This window comes from Oryx dammah, unplaced genomic scaffold, assembly GCF_014754425.2.
Source record: "Oryx dammah isolate SB20612 unplaced genomic scaffold, SCBI_Odam_1.1 HiC_scaffold_8, whole genome shotgun sequence".
NCBI classification, from domain to species: Eukaryota; Metazoa; Chordata; class Mammalia; order Artiodactyla; family Bovidae; genus Oryx; species Oryx dammah.
The window spans coordinates 42247379-42269173 of NW_024070192.1; the positions used below are offsets into that span (position 1 = coordinate 42247379).

General features: G+C 51.8%; 3 protein-coding genes across 3 annotated transcripts in view; 2 read left to right on the forward strand and 1 right to left on the reverse strand.

Moving 5' to 3' along the window:
• SARM1 (sterile alpha and TIR motif containing 1) overlaps positions 1 to 11578 on the reverse strand; it is a 24471-nt gene extending 12893 nt beyond the window's left edge. Inside the window, exons 1-2 of the mRNA XM_040243938.1 lie at positions 10767 to 11578; positions 1393 to 2011 (exon numbers count right to left, since the gene is read on the reverse strand). Coding sequence (XP_040099872.1) covers positions 1393 to 2011; positions 10767 to 11236 — 1089 coding nt within the window. The 5' untranslated portion in view covers positions 11237 to 11578. The remainder of the gene's footprint in view (positions 1 to 1392; positions 2012 to 10766) is intronic.
• Positions 11579 to 13992: 2414 nt separating this feature from the next.
• Positions 13993 to 16959, forward strand: VTN (vitronectin). Its single transcript, XM_040243940.1, has 8 exons — positions 13993 to 14187; positions 14276 to 14395; positions 14472 to 14804; positions 14884 to 15023; positions 15288 to 15444; positions 15642 to 15794; positions 16191 to 16547; positions 16764 to 16959. The coding sequence occupies exons 1-8, from the start codon at positions 14124 to 14126 to the stop codon at positions 16874 to 16876; spliced, it is 1437 nt and encodes a 478-aa protein (XP_040099874.1). The 5' UTR covers positions 13993 to 14123; the 3' UTR covers positions 16877 to 16959.
• Positions 16960 to 17513: 554 nt separating this feature from the next.
• On the forward strand, positions 17514 to 19961 carry SEBOX (SEBOX homeobox). The gene is made up of 2 exons (XM_040243941.1): positions 17514 to 18671; positions 18839 to 19961. The coding sequence occupies exons 1-2, from the start codon at positions 18393 to 18395 to the stop codon at positions 19217 to 19219; spliced, it is 660 nt and encodes a 219-aa protein (XP_040099875.1). The 5' UTR covers positions 17514 to 18392; the 3' UTR covers positions 19220 to 19961.
• Positions 19962 to 21795: the final 1834 nt, after the last annotated feature.

Here is a 21795-nt window from a genome sequence, read left to right on the forward strand (position 1 = left end):
TACTGGAGTGGGTTGCCATTTCCTTCTCCAGGGGATCTTCCTGACCCAGGGATCAAACCTGGGTCTCCTGCATTGCAGGCAGACTCTTTATCTTCTGTAATATTTAAAAAACAAATCCTAAAAACTTTTGATAATTTAACTATTAGTAGTCTCACATCCAGGGTAAAAACAGCTGCTGTAGTCTACTCCTTCAATTTTCCAGAGGACAAAAATGAGACAAATAAAGGCCCAAGACTTCCCTGCAGTCAAGTGGTTAAGACTTCAGGCTTCCACTGCAGGGATGTAGGTTCAATCCCTGGTCAGGGAAGTGCTGCTTGCCATGAGTTTTAGCCAAAACTTTAAAAAGGCCCAGCGAGGGGAAGCCAGGTACCCAAGGTCACACAGCAAGTTAAAGTAGAGGGCAAAGGCTGTGGATCAGGCCCTGAGACTGGGAACCCCTTGGGACTCAGGTGGAGTTATCTGGCTGACACAGAGATGTCCTGCCCCAAAACTGTCTCTATACTTCATCTCCTTCCTAAACTCCAGAGCCAAATGACAAAATGGCCCACTGGAGTGCCCCAGCTGGTCATTTCTGAGACACTTCAAACTCCAGGTGTCCCAATGAATTCACTTCCTGCCTACTCCCAACCTGTCTCACTGAGTTCACCTTATTTCAGTACCGGCTGCCATCACCCACTGGGTAGGCTGTGTCCAAAGCCAGGAGCCAACCTCAGATCCTTTCTCTTCTTCACCCAGCCACCCAGCAAGTCTTAATTCTATCTCTTCAGTACCTCTGGACGGAGAAGGCAATGGCAACCCACTCCAGTACTCTTGCCTGGAAAATCCCATGGGCAGAGGAGCCTGGTAGGCTACAGTCCGTGGGGTCGCCGAGTGTTGGACACGACTGAGCGACTTCACTTTCACTTTCATGCATTGGAGAAGGAAATGGCAACCCACTCCAGTGTTCTTGCCTGGAGAATCCCAGGGACAGGGGAGCCTGGTGGGCTGCCGTCTATGGGGTCACACAGTCGGACACGACTGAAGCAACTTAGCAGCAGCAGCAGCACCTCTGAAATCTGTCTGCTCTCTCTGCCTCTGCTATCATGCCCCAGACCTGCACCATCCCAAGTGCCTCCTGCATGGCCTCCTATCTGACCCCCTGGCCTCCAGCCTCACCCTTGGCAACACCAACTCTTTGCAGCTGTCAGGAAGATCTTTGTCAAATGCTGGTGTCCTCTGTGTAAAACCTTGGTCTTGCCTTCAAGGCCACAATGCCTAGTCTCTAATCTTTCTCCTTATTTCACCTAACCCTTATTTATACTTCAAGTCCCAGTTTAATGCCATTTCTTCCAGGAAGCCTTCCCAGATTCTGTCTAATCCCCTATTCCCACTCCATCCTCCACCTGCACCCACCTTGGTCTTGCCCTGCAGACTCTTGATGGCTGCCTCCGCACAGAGATAGAAAGCCCCGATGCACTGCGCCTCCAAGCGCGAAGAGTCGAGCAGCGGCACAAGACGCTGCAGGTCGTCAGGGGCGCGGCCCTGGCTGGTGTCACTGGCGTCCACCATGCAGCGGGCGAAGCGCCCGGGATCCAGCGAGGCCACGAGGGGCTCCACGAGGTCCAGCGTGCCAGAGTGCTCCACCTCGCGCTCCACCTCCTTGTTGGTGGCCAGCACGGCCACGGCCAGGCAGGCGTGCAGGCGCAGCAGCTCGTCCTCCTTGGAGAAGGCTAGCGGGAAGAGCCACTCGGCGGCACGCTTCTCCACCATGCGCCGCTGCACCGCCTGGCCCCCGTGCAGCGCGCAGTTGGCTAGCGCCATAGCGCAGTGGCGGAGCAGCGCCTGGTCCGTGCGGCGGCACCAATACAGCACCGCGTCCAGGCCGCCGGCTATCACCAGCTTGTGGCACGTCTCCTCCGAGTGCTTGAACATGTGCTCCAAGATGCCAGCCATACTGCGCTCCAGCTCCACCGGCTCACGCTCCTTGGCCAGGTTCAGGATCACGCCCAGCCCAATGCGCGCCACGCGGTCCCTGCCGAGAGAAAACATGAGGCAGAAGTGGAGTTGCCGAGGCCTGGGGTTCTTGTCTTAACCTCACAGGGGTCACGGCCTCATCAGTTATCCCCTCTGGGCCTCATTATAATGTCAAATAGGACGTGAGTCTGGGCCTCCCTGTCTCCCTCACCTCCCTCACTTCCTGCTCTGGTGCTGTGTGCTTAGTCTCTCGGTCATGTCCGACTCTGCGACCCCATGGACTCCAGCCCACCGGGCTCCTTTGTCCATTCCATGGGGATTCTCCAGGCAAGGATACTGGAGTGGCTTGCCATGCCCTCCTCCAGAGGATCGTCCCAACCTAGGTCTCCGGCATTGCAGGCGCATTCTTTACCTACTGAGCCACTATGGAGAACCAGACTTCTCTGATTGTAAGGATACTCCATCCTGGCCACCGGCTTTCCAGGTGGCGCTAGTGGTAAAGAACCTGCCTGCCAATGCAGGAGACGAAAAAGACTCAGGTTCAACCCCTGGGTTGGTTTGATCCCCTAGAGGAGGACATGGTAACGCACTCCAGTATTCTTGTCTAGAGAAAGCCATGGATAGAGGCGCCTGGCCAGCTACAGTCCATAGGGTCACAAAGAGTCGGACATGACTGAATGCTTACCTGCATCAGTAAGCATTGCATGCTTGCATGCATCCCGGTCGCATCCATTGCCTCCAGGACACGTTTTCCTGGAGTAGCAGTATGTGGGGTGGTTTAAGAATTCTAGCTCTAGGGACTTATGTGGTGGTCCAGTGGCTAAGACTCCACACTCCCAATGCAGGGGGCTGGGGTTCGATCCCCGGTCAGGGAACTGGATCCCACTTGCTGCAACTGAGTTAACATGCCAAGACTAAAGATTCCACATGCTGCAAAGAAGACTGAAGATCCTGCATGCTGCAACTGAGACCCAGCTGAGCCAAAAAACTAAATAAAATAGTTTAGAAAATTCTAGCTCTAGAGCAGATCCCCGGGGTCCTGGTAACTTCTCTATCATATACTAGTTGTGGGATCTTGTGTGCCTTCCTTTATTCTTTTCCTCATCTCATAAACAAGATAGAAACAGTTCCTACCCCTAGGATTATTATGAGAACCAATGTAATAATCCATGTAAAGTGCTTAGCCAGTACCTGACTCATGGAAAAGACTCCATAAATGTTAACTCTTTATCATTTGAAGTGTCACTTGAAGGACCCTATTCTTGGACTTGCCTTTCAATTTCTCTTCACTCTGTGCTCTGTGACTGGAGTGTATTTATTTATTCATTTAACAGATCATTTATTGAGGACTTATGTGTGCCAGGCACTGCACTAGGGGGTGAAGTTAAACAGTGACAAAGAGAGACTGGAGTTTATACACAGCTAATATGGAGACAAATGGTAAAGTAAACAATCAAAATGATAGCAAAACCAGGTGACATAATGGAGAGTGCCTGGGCAGAGGGATATGTCTAGGGAGGTGATATCTGAGAGTTAAATGTCCAGAGACCCCTGCTTGCAAGTATCTGGAAGATAAATATAAAAAGCAGAGAGAACAGCGAGAACAAAAGCCCCAAAGCCGGATGAGCATGGCATATTCCAGGAAGAGAAAGAAGATCAGAGATATTTGCAGTGTCTAAAACCAACAAGGAAAGATATAAAATCAATAAAGGATTCATATGTAGAAAGGATATATAAATAAATATTCAAATCAACATACAAAAGGCAGTAAATCCACCAGAAAAGGGGTGAAATATACAATTGGGGAATTACAAAAGGAAATTCAGAACATTAACAAGCAACTAAAGAGATGCTCTAATTCACTAGTAATCAGAGAAATAAACATTAAAACAGCTGTTACTTTACACCCATGAAAAGGGCAAAAAGCAGAAGTTACTTCAAGCGGTTGAGTTGGAAGTTTGAAGGGAAGAGTGAGGAAAGAGTTCTGGGAGTCTTTTGAGCCAGCTCAAAACATTTGGACTTCATTTTTCTAAAAAAATTTTTGTTCATGTATTTATTTATTTGTATTTTAGATTGTGTTGGGTCTTTTCTTGCTGCACACAGGCTTTTTCTCGAGTGTGACAAGTGGGATCTACTTTCTAGTTGTGGTGTATGGACTTCTTGCTGTGGTGGCTTCTCTTGTGGAGCTCCAGGCGCACATGCTTCAGAAGTTGTGGTACTGGGACTTAGTTGAACACGAGGCATATGGAATGTTCCCAGACTAGGGATCGAACCAGTATCCCCTGCATTGCAAGGCAGATTCTTAACCACCAGGGAAGCCCCTGAACTTCATTTTGACAGCAAATGGGGAGCCACTGAAAGGTTTTCAGGAAGGGGAATGACCTGGTAACTCATGGATTTTAGGAAACTCATTCTGGCTGTTATGGGAAGACAGTCAATGGGAGAGAGCTTGGAGGCCAGGAGAGCAGGCAGGAGAGTTGCCACACTCCAGCAGAGATGAAAGTGTCCTGTCTTCCTGACTTCCACCAGTGATGCCCCTCAAAGACTTACAGGCCCAGCCAGCCATCAGTTCCTTGCCCAGGGAGCACCACAGTGGCCACAGTGCTTGTGACTCTGAGTCCACTGCAGGACCCAGCTGAGCCCAGAACACGGCCTGAGGCCAGAACAGCTTTGCTGATCTGATCTGATCACTGAGCTTCTCTGCAGCCCAAAGGAACAGATGGGTTCCAATCATCCACTTGGGCAGTCAGCACTATAGTTGTTCCTTTAACCAATGAGAAAGCCAAAGCTCAGAGAGGTAACATGGCATGCCCAGGGTTACACAGCTGGTGGGAGGCACAGCTGGGATTTAAATTCACATCTGTTTGTCTTCAGGCCTCAAGATCCTTCATCTGCACTTTGTGCTTCCAGAACAATCTGACTATATACACTCCAAGTTTATCAGAGCCAGGAATTGCTTCAGTTCAGTTCAGTTTAGTCACTCAGTCATGTCCGACTCTTTGCGACCCCACCAATCGCAGCACACCAGGCCTCCCTGTCCATCACCAACTCCCGGAGTTCACTCAGACTCACATCAATTGAGTCAGTGATGCCATCCAGCCATCTCATCCTCTGTCGTCCCCTTCTCCTCCTGCCCCCAATCCCTCCCAGCATCAGAGTCTTTTCCAATGAGTCAACTCTTCACATGAGGTGGCCAAAGTACTGGAGTTTCAGCTTTAGCATCATTCCTTCCAAAGAAATCCCAGGGCTAATCTCCTTCAGAATGGACTGGTTGGATCTCCTTGCAGTCCAAGGGACTCTCAAGAGTCTTCTCCAACACCACAGTTCAGAAGCATCAATTCTTCGGGGCTCAGCCTTCTTCACAGTCCAACTCTCACATCCATACATGACCACAGGAAAAACCATAGCCTTGACTAGATGGACGTTAGTTGGCAAAGTAATGTCTCTGCTTTTGAATATGCTATCTAGGTTGGTCATAATTTTTCTTCCAAGGAGTAAGGGTCTTTTAATTTCATGGCTCCAATCACCATCTGCAGTGATTTTGTACCCCCAAAAAATAAAGTCTGACACTGTTTCCACTATTTCCCCATTTATTTCTCATCAAGTGATGGGACCAGATGCCATGATCTTCGTTTTCTGAATGTTGAGCTTTAAGCCAACTTTTTCGCTCTCCCCTTTCACTTTCATCAAGAGGCTTTTTAGTTCCTCTTCACTTTCTGCCATAAGGGTGGTGTCATCTGCATATCTGAGGTTATTGATATTTCTCCCGGCAATCTTGATTCCAGCTTGTGTTTCTTCCAGTCCAGCGTTTCTCATGATGTACTCTGCATATAAGTTAAATAAGCAGGGTAACAATATACAGCCTTGACGTACTCCTTTTCCTATTTGGAATGAGTCTGTTGTTCCATGTCCAGTTCTAACTGTTGCTTCCTGACCTGCATATAGATTTCTCAAGAGGCAGGTCAGATGGTCTGTTATTCCCATCTCTTTCAGAATTTTCCACAGTTTCTTGTGATCCACACAGTCAAAGGCTTTGGCATAGTCAATAAAGCAGAAATAGATGTTTTTCTGGAACTCTCTTGCTTTTTTCCATGATCCAGTGGATGTTGGCAATTTGATCTCTGGTTCCTCTGCCTTTTCTAAATCCACCTTGAACATCTGGAAGTTCACTGTTCACGTATTCTGAAGCCTGGCTTGGAGAATTTTGAGCATTACTTTACTAGCATGTGAGATGAGTGCAATTGTGTGGTAGTTTGAGCATTCTTTGGCATTTCCCTTCTTTGGGATTGGAATGAAAACTGACCTTTTCCAGTCCTGTGGCCACTGCTGAGTTTTCCAAATTGCTGGCATATTGAGTGCAGCACTTTCACAGCATCATCTTTCAGGATTTGAAATAGCTCAACTGGAATGCCATCACCTCCACTAGCTTTGTTCATAGTGATGCTTTCTAAGGCCCACGTGACTTCACATTCCAGGATGTCTGGCTCTAGATGAGTGATCACACCATCGTGATTATCTGGGTCATGAAGATCTTTTTTGTACAGTTCTCCTGTGTATTCTTGCCCCCTCTTCTTAATATCTTCTGCTTCTGTTAGGTCCATACCATTTCTGTCCTTTATTGAGCCCATCTTTGCATGAAATGTTCCCTTGGTATCTCTAATTTTCTTGAAGAGATCTCTAGTCTTTCCCATTCTGTTCTTTTCCTCCATTTCTTTGCATTGATCGCTGAAGAAGGCTTTCTTATCTCTCCTTGCTATTCGTTGGAACTCTGCATTCAGATGCTTATATCTTTCCTTTTCTCCTTTGCTTTTCACCTCTCTTCTTTTCACAGCTATTTGTAAGGCCTCCCCAGACAGCCATTTTGCTTTTTTGCATTTCTTTTCCATGGGGATGGTCTTGATCCCTGTCTCCTGTACAATGTCATGAACCTCATTCCATAGTTCATCAGGCACTCTATCTATCAGATCTAGGCCCTTAAATCTATTTCTCACTTCCACTGTATAATCATAAGGGATTTGATTTAGGTCATACCTGAATGGTCTAGCGGTTTTCCCTACTTTCTTCAATTTCAGTCTGAATTTGGTAATAAGGAGTTCATGATCTGAGCCACAGTCAGCTCCTGGTCTTGTTTTTGTTGACTGTATAGAGCTTCTCCATCTCTGGCTGCAAAGAATATAATCAATCTGATTTTGGTGTTGACCATCTGGTGATGTCCATGTGTAGAGTCTTCTCTTGTGTTGTTGGAAGAGGGTGTTTGCTATGACCAGTGCATTTTCTTGGCAAAACTCTATTAGTCTTTGCCCTGCTTCATTCTGCATTCCAAGGCCAAATTTGCCTGTTACTCCGGGTGTTTCTTGACTTCCTACTTTTGCATTCCAGTCCCCTATAATGAAAAGGACATCTTTTTGGGGTGTTAGTTCTAAAAGGTCTTGTAGGTCTTCATAGAACTCTTCAGTTTCTTCAGCATTACTGGTTGGGGCATAGATTTGAATTACCGTGATATTGAATGGTTTGCTTTGGAAACGAACAGAGATCATTCTGTCGTTTTTGAGATTGCATCCAAGTACTGCATTTCAGACTCTTTTGTTGACCATGATGGCTACTCCACTTCTTCTGAGGGATTCCGGCCCGCAGTAGTAGATATAATGGTCATCTGAGTTAAATTCACCCATTCCAGTCCATTTTAGTTCGCTGATTCCTAGAATGTCAACGTTTACTCTTGCCATCTCTTGTTTGACCACTTCCAGTTTGCCTTGATTCATGGACCTGACATTCCAGGTTCCTATGCAATATTGCTCTTTACAGCATCGGACCTTGCTTCTATCACCAGTCACATCCACAGCTGGGTATTGTTTTTGCTTTGGCTCCATCCGTTCATTCTTTCTGGAGTTATTTCTCTACTGATCTCCAGTAGTGTGTTGGGCACCTACTGACCTGGGGAGTTCCTCTTTCAGTATCCTATCATTTTGCCTTTTCATACTGTTCATGGGGTTCTCAAGGCAAGGAATTGCTTAAGAAATCTCTAATCCAACAACACTCTCATTCCTGAGGCCCAGTGAAGGGAAGGGCATGTTAAAAAGCAGCAATTCAGAGAGAGAATTTTATTCTTTTTTTTTTTTTAGGAATTCTATAAGGGCTTTATTTTACTTTTTGATAAGGATCATATTTAAAGTCTTTATTGAATTTGTGAGAATGCTGTTTTCTTTCTTCTTGCCATGCAGCTTGCAAGCTCTCAGCTCCTCAACCAGGGACTGCACTCAGGTCATGGCAATGAAAGCCCGGGATCCTAACCACTAGGCCGCTAGAGAAGTCCTAAGTTTTCATTTCTTGAACCTCAGCCCTCATCTTTCTCTATGCACTTGGCATCTTTATAGAGTTGAACTCTGCACTTATTGTGAGAATTAGTCACTCAATTCCCAATTCTTCTGTAGCCTTAGAAGTCTGGGTTCAAATCACAACTCGAAAGGAAGGGTAAACTACACACATATACACATAGACAAGCCTGTATGTATACTGATAATATACACATATATGCAAGTGCTTATATATGTACAGACTCTCTCAGGAAAGACACACAAGAAACTCATTTCTCCAATTTGCCTCCAGGGAAGGGGCCTGGATAGACAGAACTTTTAAGTGTATACCTTTTTTGTACTTTGCATCCGAATTTAAGGGCAATAATTTTTCCCCCCTTTCTTTCTTTTTAAAAACACATCCCCTCCCCTGTGTATTCTTGGAAAAGTCATTTGCCCCATATGGTCTTCTGAAGGGGGCAGGCTGTGATTTTATTTATTTATTTGGCTGTGTCAGGTCTTAGTTGCAGCATGCGGGACAGGGGATCCAGGAGCTCTGAGGCATGTGAGATCTTAGTTCTCAGACCAGGGATCAAACCTGCATGCCCTGAATTGCCAGGTGGATTTTTAACCGCTGGACCCCTGGGGAAGTCCCCAGGTTGTGACTTTAGAGGACTAGCAGTGAGAGTGTGGGGGGACCAGGCTCAGAAGCCCTTACCCTGTAGGGCTTCTCCTGGTATTTCAGGGTCAATGAACCTGTGACCTAAGCCCCCAGGCAGTAAGTGTGGCAGCACCCCGGGGAAAAGAGAGCTGCAGGAAAGAGAATGGCAAAAGGAGTGGATACACTGATGGAAGAACCTCCTTTAAGAGGAAGCTGGTTGGTGGAGGAAGGAAAAGATTTCATAAACACAGATTCTCAGTTTGTCACCACACTCTTTCCCGTCCTGCCCTTTCAGCCTCCTCTCCAAGTAGGAGAGGGGGAAATTCTGCCTTTCTCTGTGACGATTTTGATCGTTTGATCAGAACCTGGCTCACTGGGTTCTGTCCTTGGTCCTGAAGTGATGCCAACCAGCGTGTTATTTCTTGGAACCAGAGACATGGTTAGTGTGACTCCTCTTTCAGTAATTCTGAACCAGGTGAGGATTGCTTTCAACTTTGAAAAATAGTGCTGTTTGTATCTTAAGCCTTCCTTTTCTTAGGGGGTTGGGTGTTGCACCCTTTCTCTAAGAGTTCAGGTTAGAGCTGCCCCATCCCACATACAGGACACACCCTTGGGCCCTGGCCCATCACATCCAATGAGAGCCTGCTCCATCTGCTAGCCCTTCATGTTCACAGCCCATCTCCATCAGGAAGATTAATGACTTACTGAACAACCCTAACTTGGTCTTCCAACTTAAACTGCTTTATTCATGCATTTTTGACAGTTGTATCATTTCCACCAACCACAAGGCTATCTTTACTTTTTGAAAATGCCCGTTATCCATGTCCATCACACTTGTGAGAGCTTCATAAATGGACAGCGACCCTTCCAAAACCCTTCTAAACCTGAGGGGTCTGAGAATTCAATGTGAGACTGGAGTGTGAAAGTCTAGTCTGCTCCAGCATGAGAGGGGAGAGAAAGTGGGTTGGGATCCTCATATTCTGGGAGAGATTCTGAAAGACTGGAAAGAGGGGCCACCAGGCTTCAGTTGGACCCTGCCTGCTATATCTTGGTTCGTGTGGGGAAGATGCAGCTGCCTAGCTCCACACTTCAGCCCCACCTTCCCCTACCCATCCTCCCAACTGAAAACCTCCTGTTCCCCATTAGCAGGCAGAGCATGAGATTATGTCTGCCCCTGTGACATGAAGCAAAATGAAAGAGAAAGCAGGAAGTGGGTTAGGGGTGACATGAAGGCAGCAAGTAACCTTAGCTGCTGCTAAGTTGCTTCAGTCATATCTGACTCTGTGTGACCCCATAGACGGCAGCCCACCAGGCTCCGCCATCCCTGGGAATCTCCAGGCAAGAACACTGGAGTGGGTTGCCATTTCCTTCTCCTTAGGTTAGTGCTCATTTCAGCCTGGGAAGAGAGGAAAGGTATTCCCCCCATCCTGTTTTCTGAGCAATGTGTCCTCCTCTCTTAGTGGGAGGGAGATGGTATGGCAGAGTGAAGGTAACACAAAAGGATATCCAGTCCAAGGGGAGAAGGACTGTGGGTTCAGAGGATCCCACCTCCATCCTCAGAACCAGGGACAGATTCACAACCTACTACTCCATTCCTCCCCTCCCTGTCTCATTCCTCACCCCACCAGCTCTGGGAGTGAATGCTGACTGCACCATTAGTTCACTCTGTGACTGTTGTACAAGTCATTAAACTCTTCCAAGGCTCAGTTTCCTCATCTGTAAAATGGACACGCTGGTTCTCAACAGGGATATAATGCAAGGATTTGTGAGGTGAGGCAGGAAAAGTACAGTGTGAAGCACTGGAGACCCAGGAGACCCCACATCCCGAGGCGCCCTCCGCCCCAGCCCGGCCCCCTCACCGGTTCTCGGCCACCAGGATCTGCTCCAACAGGCGGGCAGCCTGCACGCGCGTCTCCAGCTCCGGCGCCTGGAGCAGGCGTAGCAGCAGGTCCAGACCACCGTCCAGGCGGATAGCGTCGCACAGGCCTTGGGCTACCTCGCGGCCCATACCCGGTAACAGCCAGGCCTCCTCGACAAGCTGGAAAATTTCAGTTAGGCTGGCTCCCAAGGCCCGCACGCTGCCTGCCTGCTTCAGCGCCGACAGCGCCTGCTGCAGCTCGGGCAGTGCGCGCTCCAGGGCGCCCTGCGCCTCGGTGCTTCTCCCCGGCGATACCTCGCGGGGCCTGCGGGTACCCGCCACCCACCGTTGGCTCGCGCCGGCACCCCACTCCGGCCCCGGCACCGCTAGCCGCTCGGCGTCCGGCCGTGGGCCCGACATGGCGAAGAAACGGCAGAGCTTGTAGGCGGAGAGCAGCAGCGTCAGGACCATGGGCGCGGGGCTGCGGGGGACATCCCCTGTCTGGAGGGGCGGGGCCGGGCGGGGCGACCGAGATGCAGGAGGGAGGGTGGAGAGAAGGGGACCAGGCAAGGGCACCGAACAGAAGTTTGGGGAAAGGGTGAGCGCAGGATCTGGGACGAAGAGGTTGTGGTGGGGGACGCAGGGCCCAGCTGTCTGGGAGGAGAGAGCGGGAAACGCTAGGAAATTGGACCCAGGCGCGGGAGGGTTTAGGAAGCAGCAACTAGAACAAAGAGTGGCTCCAGTTCCTGTTAGGTTCGCTGAGATGCTTTGCAGCAGCCCCACCCCTGAGAAGCGGCAGACCGCGAGCCGACACCCCTCCTCTGAGTCTTCCGGGGCTCCTCCCCTGCCGCCTGCGTAGCCCCACCCGCAAGTCTTCCCCAGTCACTCCCACACCCTGGCCAAGCCTCGCCGTCGTGTTCTCTACCCCCTCTACCGGGTTCAGAGGTGGAGGGGCGGAGTAGACTCAAGTTTATGTCCACTCAGTCGGTGATGCTATCTACCCATCTCATCCTCTGTCGCCCGTTTTACGCTGGAATGACACTAGACTGTGAGGGGAACAAGGCTAAGTGTGCCCTTGCCCTACTAACGGCTAATGCAATCGTAATAACATTTCTTGAGATACCTTACGCTTGTTTCTCAGTTAAGTCTTCATCACGCCTACGAGGTAGGAGTTAGTGCTCCCATTTAACAGCCAAACAGACTGAGGTCCATAGAGAAGATTGCCCAAAGGCATACTCCCTTCTGATTTGTTGTTCAATTGCTCAGTGTGAGGATCTTTGCAACCCCATGGACTGCAGCATGCCAGATGCCTCTGTCCCCCGCCATCTCCCAGAGTATGCACAAGTTTCCGTCCACTGAGTTGGTGATGCTATCTAATCATCTCATCCTCTGTCACCCTTTCTCCTTCTGCTTTCCCAGATCCTGCGCTCAGCCTTTCCCCAAACTTCTGTTCGGTGCCCTTGCCTGGTCCCCTTCTCTCCACCCCCCCTCCTGACCAACAGTTCAGTTCAGTTGCTCAGTCGTGTCCGACTCTTTGTGACCCCATGAACCACAGCACGCCAAGCCTCCTTGTCCATCACCAACTCCCAGAGTCCACCCAAATCCATGTCCATTGAGTCGGTGATGCCATCCAACTATCTCATCCTCTGTCATCCCCTTCACCTTCTGCCCTCAATCTTTCCCAGCATCAGGGTCTTTTCCAATGAGTCAGCTCTTCATACTGGAGTTTCAGCTTCAACATCAGTCCTTCTAATGAACACCCAGGACTGATCTCCTTCAGGATGGATTGGTTGGATCTCCTTGCAGTCCAAGGGACTCTCAAGAGTCTTCTCCAACACCACAGTTCAAAAGCATCAATTCTTCGGCACTCAGCTTTCTTCACAGTCCAACTCTCACATCCATACATGACCAATGGAAAAACCATAGCCTTGACTAGATGGATCTTTGTTGGCAAAGTAATGTCTCTGCTTTTTAATATGTTATCTAGATTGGTCATAACTTTCCTTCCAAGGAGTAAGTGTCTTTTCATTTCATGGCTGCAATCACCATCTACAGTGATTTTGGAGCCCAGAAAAATAAAGTCAGCCACTGTTTCCACTGTTTTCCCATCTATTACAGAACAGAAAAAAATCAGTGAAATCTCTGAGAACAACTTCCTCCAGGTGGTGGGAGAACTCGAGGGGGCCCACAGACCCCTCAAAGTGGGCACGAAGTCAGGCATGCTGTGCCAAGTGAACATTTTCTGGGTAGAGGGGTCTTATTTCTCACTAGAGCCAAAAAATGTGGGGAACAGGACCAAAACTGTTACCTATGGGAAAGGATGAGGCTGGAGAATGGGAATTCACTGCTGAGAAGCAGTAAGTTAGTAAAGGACTCAGGCGATGGCACCCCACTCCAGTCCTCTTGTCTAGAAAATCCCATGGACGGAGGAGCCTGGTGGGCTGCAGTCCTTGGGGTCGCGAAGAGTCAGACACGACTGAGCGACTTCACTTTCACTTTTCACTTTCATGCATTGGAGAAGGAAATGGCAACCCACTCCACTGTCCTTGCCTGGAGAATCCCGGGGACAGCGGAACCTGGTGGGCTGCCATCTATGGGGTCACACAGAGTCGGACACAAATGAAGTGATCTAGCAGCAGCAACAGGAATCTTATCCACTCCAAAGGGTTAATATTCACCCAACGGACTGTGCTGAGAAGACCGGCCTGGAGAAATCAATGTACCCTAGAGATGAACCCAGAAATGAAAACTTTGTTCTTTTATGATTAAAAAAAAAAATTCCCCAGCTCCTACCCCCTCTTCCACTGCCTTAAATACACATGGGGTGAGTGAACTACCCAGCCAGGGATGTGCCTCATCAAACAGATCACAGATCAATAACCACTGCAGTAGAATGAAGTTGGAGCTGCTCCAGGAGTTGGACTTCTTGTCGGCTTTAGCTCCCAACACCCTATGAGGAAAATATGATTAGTCTCATTTGCCTAAAAAGAGAACTAAGGCGGGTAAAGCAGTTTGCCCAAGGTCACACGGCCAGTGGATCAGCAGAGTGGAACTTCTTTCTGCGCTCCAGGCTCACTGCGCTAGTCCTCTTCAGAGAGGTCCCTGAACTTGGCAAGATCCTGTTCGTAGCTGTCCCAGACCCACAGTTCTAGGAACATGACCCTTTGCTGCAATAGCCTCTGGGGTCGGGGCGCTGGGGGCTGGGCTGGAGGTGGAGCAAACAGAGCAGTAGAAAAGGCAGCTCCTCTTCTCTGGTTCCCCCACCTCCACTCCTTCTCTCCGCTTCCTCCTTTTCTCAGGCATCAAAGCAGAGACCACGGGAACCTAGTGCACCAGGCTCGAGGCCGGAGGCCCCGCCATGACATCCCTAAGGCCCCTTCTGATGCTGGCCCTGCTGGCGTGGGTTGTTGTGGCTGACCAAGGTGCGGGAGGGTGTTGTTGGCCATTGGGGTCAAGGTAGGGTGGGAAAGGGTAGCCTGGGCTTGGCCGGCTGACACTGGCTCCTCACAGAGTCCTGCAAGGGCCGCTGCACCGAGGGCTTCAACGCCACCAGGAAGTGTCAGTGTGACGAGCTCTGTTCTTACTACCAGAGCTGCTGTGCTGACTTCATGGCCGAGTGCAAGCCCCAAGGTGCGTGCAGAGCGGCTGGGTGGGCCTGGGGTCCCTGGTGCAGCTGGAGACTCACCGCCACGCTCTCTGCCCGCAGTGACTCGTGGGGATGTGTTCCATCTGCCAGAAGATGAGTACACGTTCTATGACTACAGAGAGGTGCAGACAGTCAACCGCAGCGTGGAAGCACAGCCCGAGAGCCCCAACCTGGACCCTGTTCTGCAGGCCCAGATGCCACAGACTCCTGTCCAGGAACCGGTTCTCAACCCTGAGAAAGAGGCCCCACCACCTGGGCGGGGAGACTCAGACCCTGAGCTGGGGACCAGTGACCTAGGGACCTCTGAGTCCCCAGCAGAGGAGGAAACGTGCAGTGGGAAACCCTTTGATGCCTTCACTGACCTCAAGAATGGTTCCCTCTTTGCCTTCCGAGGTGACTCAAGGTGGGCAGGACTTGGGGGAAGGGGTCTGTCCCAGAGGCATCCCCCCTCACACAATATCCCTCCCTCCAGGGCTGTACTGCTATGAGCTGGATGAAAAGGCAGTGAGGCCTGGATACCCCAAACTCATCCGAGATGTCTGGGGCATTGAGGGGCCCATTGATGCTGCCTTCACCCGTGTCAACTGTCAGGGAAAGACGTACCTCTTCAAGGTGCCAGGCCCAGGGGACTGTGGGTCAGGGTTGAGAGTATCTGGGTAGAGGTTGAGAGCAGCTGTGCCCAGGACCAGCGTGGGCAAGAAGGCTGGATTTGGGTCTGTGGTCCCTGGCTGGGGCTCTGTGAGCACACAAAAGCCCAAGGCTTCAGCTTCTGAGCAACAAGCCTGGAACTAGAGCTGCCCGCCTTGAGTGGGGGATTCTGCACCTCTGTGCACAGCCAACTGCCTGCCTACCCTCTTCTCCTCCCCAACCCCTTAGGGTAGTCAGTACTGGCGCTTTGAGGATGGTGTCCTGGAACCTGACTTCCCCCGAAGCATCTCCGACGGCTTCAGGGGTATTCCGGATGACGTGGACGCAGCCTTGGCCCTCCCCGCTCACAGCTACAACGGCAGGGAGCGGGTCTACTTCTTCAAGGGTACTCAGGGGTCGGCGGGAGGGTGTGCAGACAGTGGAGCAGTCTTGGGTTTCTTCCACACTTCACTGGGGATGGGCCTGTGTTTATCCCCCACCTCCCCTCCACACCCCACCTCCCCTACTCCCCACCCCCACCGGAGCTCCCAACTTCCACAGCCTCGGGGCTTTCCAGTCTTGCTCATGGCCACCCCTCCCCAGGCAACCACTACTGGGAATATGTGTTCCAGCAGCAGCCCAGTCAAGAGGAGTGTGAAGGCAGTTCCCAGCCGGCCGCGTTTAAACACTTTGCCCTGATGCAGCGGGACAGCTGGGAGGACTTCTTCCGATTTCTCTTCTGGGGCGGTTCCTTTGGTACGGAGGGAGGGCAGGAGCGCGAGTCTTGCTTCCTGGTCCAGGGGGCTGGGAGCCCCCAGATAGAGGGAGGGCTGGGCCAGCCTGAGAGGCTGCAGTTGTGCAGCAATCGATCAAAAGCTGTTTGCTCAGGTTGCTCGGGCCAGATTTTGCTTCTGTTGACGTTGGTGGGGGGAGGCTTGCCTCCACCCGGACCCCACACTTTGGACTTTGCCTAGCACAGCCAGCAGAAGGAGGGGCTGTGACTGGGGCAACCGGGGAGGGCTATGGTGGAGGGAAGCCAGGGGAAAGGCCAGGATGGGGGGCTCTGCCACTAGCCTGATGGCTGTTCTTGGACAAGGCAGACAGCCCATCCTTGGCCACTGAGGCTCTGCATTCACCTCTTCCTCACCGCAGGTGGTGCTGGACAGCCCCAGCTCATCAGCCATGACTGGTTTGGTTTGCCAGGACGACTGGATGCGGCCATGGCCGGCCACATCTACGTCTCAGGCTTAGCTCCCAGCTCCCCCCGGGCCAAGATGACTAAGTCTGCGCGCCGCCATCGCAAACGCTACCGCTCGCTCCGAAGCCGTGGCCGAGGCCGCGGCCGCGGCCGCAGCCAGAACCCCTACCAGCGATCTCGGTCCACCTGGCTGTCCTGGATCTCCAGTGAGGAGCTGGGCCTGGGAGCCAACAACTATGATAACTATGAGATGGACTGGCTTGTGCCTGCCACCTGTGAGCCCATCCAGAGTGTCTACTTCTTCTCAGAAGGTGGGAGCCCCTGCCCGCCCTGTAGCTGGTCTGGCTGGGTCATTCCTGCTGTCCCTGGTCCCTGGGGCTGACTACAGCCCTTGAGTGGTGACGAGGCAGGCCGGAGTCCTCGGGTGCCTGGTGGATGTTCACTCACCCTTCCAGGAGACACCCAGGTCTTCTTAGGGCAGGATAGGCAGGCTGTGTCTCACGCCCCTCTCCCAACCTCTCTTGCAGACAAGTACTACCGAGTGAACCTTCGCACGCGGCGGGTGGACTCTGTGATCCCTCCCTACCCACGCTCCATTGCCCAGTACTGGCTGGGCTGCCCAGTCCCTGGCCACGCATAGCAGCCTGAGTCCAGACAGCTGGCCTCTGCTGCTCCCTACTCCAGCATCCTCCTTCCAGCTCAATAAAGATCCCTTGACCCTGAGTTTAAGACTACTGTCCTGAGACTTCCCCGGCAGTCCAGTGGTTAAGAAACTGGGGCACGGGTTCAGTTCCTGATCGAGGATGTAAAATCCCATGTGCCACGCGGTGTGGCCAAAAGAAAAAAAAGGACTCCTGGCCTGACCAAGGTGGAGAGGCAGGAGGCAGGGGTCTGCCTGGGTAAAGGAGGGGAAGTCGGGCAGTCAGGATGGCTTGGAGGAGGGGACAGAGAAGATCCTCATTGTGTCCAGCCTGTGTTGGGCTCAGGCACTCTCAGTGAGCCGGAAAACCTGTTTGGAGAACCTCCTGAGTGCAAGCCTTCCTCCTGCACCAAGCAGTCCCCAACAACTCACCAGCCGCTAAGCAGGGACATGAACCCCTCTTAAGGATGACAGGAGTCACCAAGCCACCCTATCCAGCCTGGGGCTTGTTTTGCCTCTTGTCACTGACCCAGATCTTAGAAGGGGCAGGGGGTCAGGAGGTAGTGGACTGCGGCTTAGCTTTTCTGCCCATCCTGGACCTGAAATGCTGTTAGCTCAGACACTCAAGAGCCCCTGGGAAGGTGATCACTGTGCTCCCCCAAACCTATCCCTATGATGATGGGGTTTTGAGATCTCTGTCTTGGGTCTGGGGTGCAGGGCACTGAGGCAGGAGACACAGGGAAGAGCAGGGACCAAAAGGAAATTCAAATGCACCCATCTCTTTTGGAAAAGTGGCCCAGAAGACTTCAAAGGACGAGAACACTGTAATAACATCTTTCTTAAACTACCCCCCCAAATGTACCTGTGGAACCTCCTCTGGTTCCAAGTTCCATTTGGGCTCTTAGGGGGCCAGGGGAGCAGGCCAAGCTCTAAAGCAGACCCGAGGGTGACCTGGTAGTGACATCTGCTCCCTGTCCTGCTGAGGGGAGGGTGACTCCCGCTCATCTGCTGTCCCCATCGTCCTCCACATCCTGTCTAGCTTCCTCAGCCCCATCTCAGTCGTGGGATAGGACTCCACCCAGTCTCGCCTGAAGGCAGCCGGCCCCTCAGACCCCAGGAGGGGCAGATGAAGCCCTAGGAGCATCCATGCCTTTCAGATGGAACCATGGGAGGATTTTCATAAAGTACAGGATTTCAGACATAGACTGCCAGAGTTTGAAGTGTAAGGATGGGGGGATGAGGCCAGCTTCTTTGGTGAAGCCCCGGAGGAGCAGGGTTGCCCCACCCATATTCCCAAGAGGCTCCTTTTCCTCCGGGATTCCCCACCTCCTGGAGGCGGGGCCAAGCCTCTGAGCAGGATAAAACCCCACACTTGGAGGGGACTGGTGTGGGAACAGCCTTGGCATGGCCGTCTGGCTCCTCACTCTGCCAGCTCCATGACCAGCCCAGTGGATGCATCTCCGGCAGGTGATCTGGTGGGAAAGGGTGGGCAGGGTCAGGACGTGGGGAAGGTGTGATGGGGCAGTCTGAAGAGGGGTGGGGAGCAGGGGCTTCAGGGTCTACTGGGGGCTTTGGGACTGGGGTGGAGGCTCTCACAGGGAGTCCTGGCTTGACCTCCCCACCGTGGCCTGCAGGCCATGCCAGTGGGTTGGGTCCCCACCGGAGAAAGAGGACCACCTTCAGCAGAGGGCAGCTGCTGGAGCTGGAGCGAGTGTTTGCAGCACGGCCCTACCCCGACATCGGCACCCGTGAGCACCTGGCCCGGGTCACCTCTCTTCCTGAGGCCAAGATACAGGTGAGCTGTGATCATCCCCCTCAGGACGGGGGTGCACTTGCACAGAGGGTTTCCAAGCTTGACCCACAGTCCGTTCTCTCCGGGTATCCTGCCTCCAGATTCTGCTTTCCCTGTACCTGGTGGGAGGGGATGCTGGAACCAGAAGAGGCTCCTTCTTTCCTTACCAGGTGTGGTTCCAGAACCGCAGAGCCAAGAGAATCAAGAATAGAAAGCCAGGAGGCCTAAGCCCCAGGTCTGAGCCTCCCCAGAGATCCTGTTCTCTTCCGGACACCATCCAGCAGTCCCCGGAGCCCTGGACCCTCGGCCAGCCTTCACCCTCCAACAGCACAGCTCAGTGCGCCTCTGTGTGTCGACACACTTCCTGCCCAGCTCCTGGCTTGGGTCCAGGGCAGGGCTGGGTGGGAGCTAAAGCTGCAGCCCCCTGGGCACCAGCTGGGCCTTCCGGGGCCCACCTCTCTTCCGAGCGAGCTGCTCCCCAGACCTCACTGGGCATTCTGTCTGACCTCATCTATGCCTCGGCCATAGTCACAAACCTGGACCATTCCTAACCTAGGTCTAGGACTTGCAAGACCCCTACTTGGCTCCTGTAGCCCACTCTGCTCCTTAGGACTGAACACACCGGAAGTGGATCTCCTGAACCCTCCTTTTACACAAGGGAGTTTTCTTACAGGATGAAAGTATTAGCTCAGGGATCCCTCCCTTCCACTGTCCTCCAGACAAGCCTAGATATGGATTCTATGGCATGATGGGGGCCTGGCTCCTGCTACCTAGCACGCTCCCCACCCATCATCTTGGCAGAGAGGGATGAGATAGAAGCCCATGTTTTCCACTTCTGCCAGTTTCCCAATTCTTCTCATCCCAGCTGACAATACCTCCTCCCTCCAAAGGACAATGGGCCACCACCCTGTACCCAAGGGCCCTTTAAGCCATTACCTGACTGTTAAGTAAGCTGGGAGAGGGCTGATCCTAATTTTAGACTGCAGGGACCAGTCGTTTTATAGTTCAGGGGCCCCCTCCCCTGTCCTCCTGCCACCTGGACAAATTAATCAGAGCCATGGATCTGAAGAGGGAGTGATATTAAAGTCATAAAGTAGAAATAGGAACCCAGGGCTTAGGCTGATTTAATTTTCACAAATAGATTGGCTGCCCTCTGACCTGGGGCTGCAGAGACAGCCTGACAGACAGGATGTGGTGGGGAGGAGCGTGCATGTCAGCAGCGTTGGGTTTTGGTATCACTGTCATCTGTAATACCAACTAATCTTCAAATAAAACCCCAACTCTGTACCTTAATCTGGATTGTTCTGTGCTGCAAATGAATTGGGATGGGGGCCGTTTGCTTTTGAAATTTATCTCCATCACCTAATCCCTAAATAGGGCCAGGTTCCGTGCAGATTTGGGGTGGGAGGTATTACTCAGGCTTCTGCCGGGATTAGTTAAGAGGGAGGAGGGTTAATCGAAGGGCTTAGGGCTCTGGCTGACAGACCCTGGAGAGAAGGGAGCCTCAGCTGCACCCCTTGCTCCTGCGCCCACTTGTTCCAGGACACTCCAGCTCCCTGTGCTTCTGGGGCTGCTCAGCTTCTGGAGCTTGGAGTTTGTGATTGGTCTGTGGTAGATTCAAATCCTAGCTGCTATGTAGTTTTGAAACTCTCTGGAAGTCTAGAAGCCTGAAAAAATGCGGATGGTAATACTCATTTTCTGTTTTGGGAACAAGAAGCAATAACGTAGGTGAAGGGTGCGTGACACATTGTATTAATAAAAGCTCTCAATGGACGCTGGTTCTCCCTCCTTCCCAGGTGGGCTTCCCAGGTGGCGCTAGTGGTGAAGAATACACCTGCCAATGGAGGAGATGTAAGAGACCTAGGTTCGATCCCTTGGAGGGCAGAGCAACCCATTCTAGTATTCTTGCTTGGAGAATCCCACAGACAGAGGACTCTGGCGGGCTGCAGTCTACAGGGTCACAAAGAGTTGGACACGACTGAAGGGACTTAGCATGCTCCGTACAGTGGGACATGAGAAACTGGAAAGGTCTCAAGCTTCTTGTTTCTCTGGGCTTCTGGCAGGACTCTCTTTGCTCTCCAGGAAGCCTTGGACCCAGACTGCACTGGGGAAAGCGTGGTAGGCTGAGACAGAGGGAGTGGCTGAGAGCAGAGTTCCCAAAATGGGGTGAGAAGCAGAGGAAAGGCCACCCGATTCCTATTTCTGGTTCTGCCCTTGCTGTACCATGGCCCTTTCCTCAGCAGGCACGTAAAGCTTTGGCTGCTCTCGCTCTGGAAGCCAGTACAGTAGCCCATGCATGCGTGTGTGTGCGCATGCTCAGTCATTGACTCTTTGCGACCCCAAGGGGTACAGCCCTCCAGGCTCCTCTGTCCATGGGATTCTCCAGGCAAGAATATTGGAGTGGGTTACCATATCCTCTCCAGGGGATCTTCCCGACCCAGGAATTGAGCCCACGTCTATTGCCTTGGCAGGCGAATTCTTTACCATTGAGCCACGTGAGAAGCCTGATTGGCCCACAAAGGAGCTCCTGGTGGCTCAGGGGTAAAGAATCTGCCTGCAGTGCAGGAGACTCAGGGTTGATTTCTGGGTTGGGAAGATCCCCTGAAGAAGAGAATGGGAACCCACTCCAGTATTCTCACCTGGAGAATCCCCATGGACAGAGAAGCCTGGCAGGCTACAGGCCATGGGGTCCAAACACATGACTGAGTGACTAACACACACAAATTACTCAATGCCACAGCAGTCTGTTGGCTTGTGAGCAGGGGCTGGAATCAAGTGAGGACGCCTTCCCAAGAAGGAGTATGTGGGGAATGACTCCAATTGCAGCCTGAGAAATTGCAGTGGGTCAGAAGCTGTTTGAGAAATCCAGCTCCATGGGAATTCTCTGGCAGTCCAGTGGCTAGGACTTGGTGGTTTCACTGACTTGGGCCCAGGTTGGATCCCTGGTTGGGGAACTAAGATCCTGAAAGCTGAACAGCTAAGAAAAGAGAAAAAGAAAAAGGTCTGCTCTGTATCTAAAATCTGGACGTCTCCCAACCTGAATCCAGTTACATGGAGACTGTGAAAGCTTGAGGATATGTGGGGATTCTGGCCATGGAGTTTAGCACAGGTAAGTACAGCTGTGGGG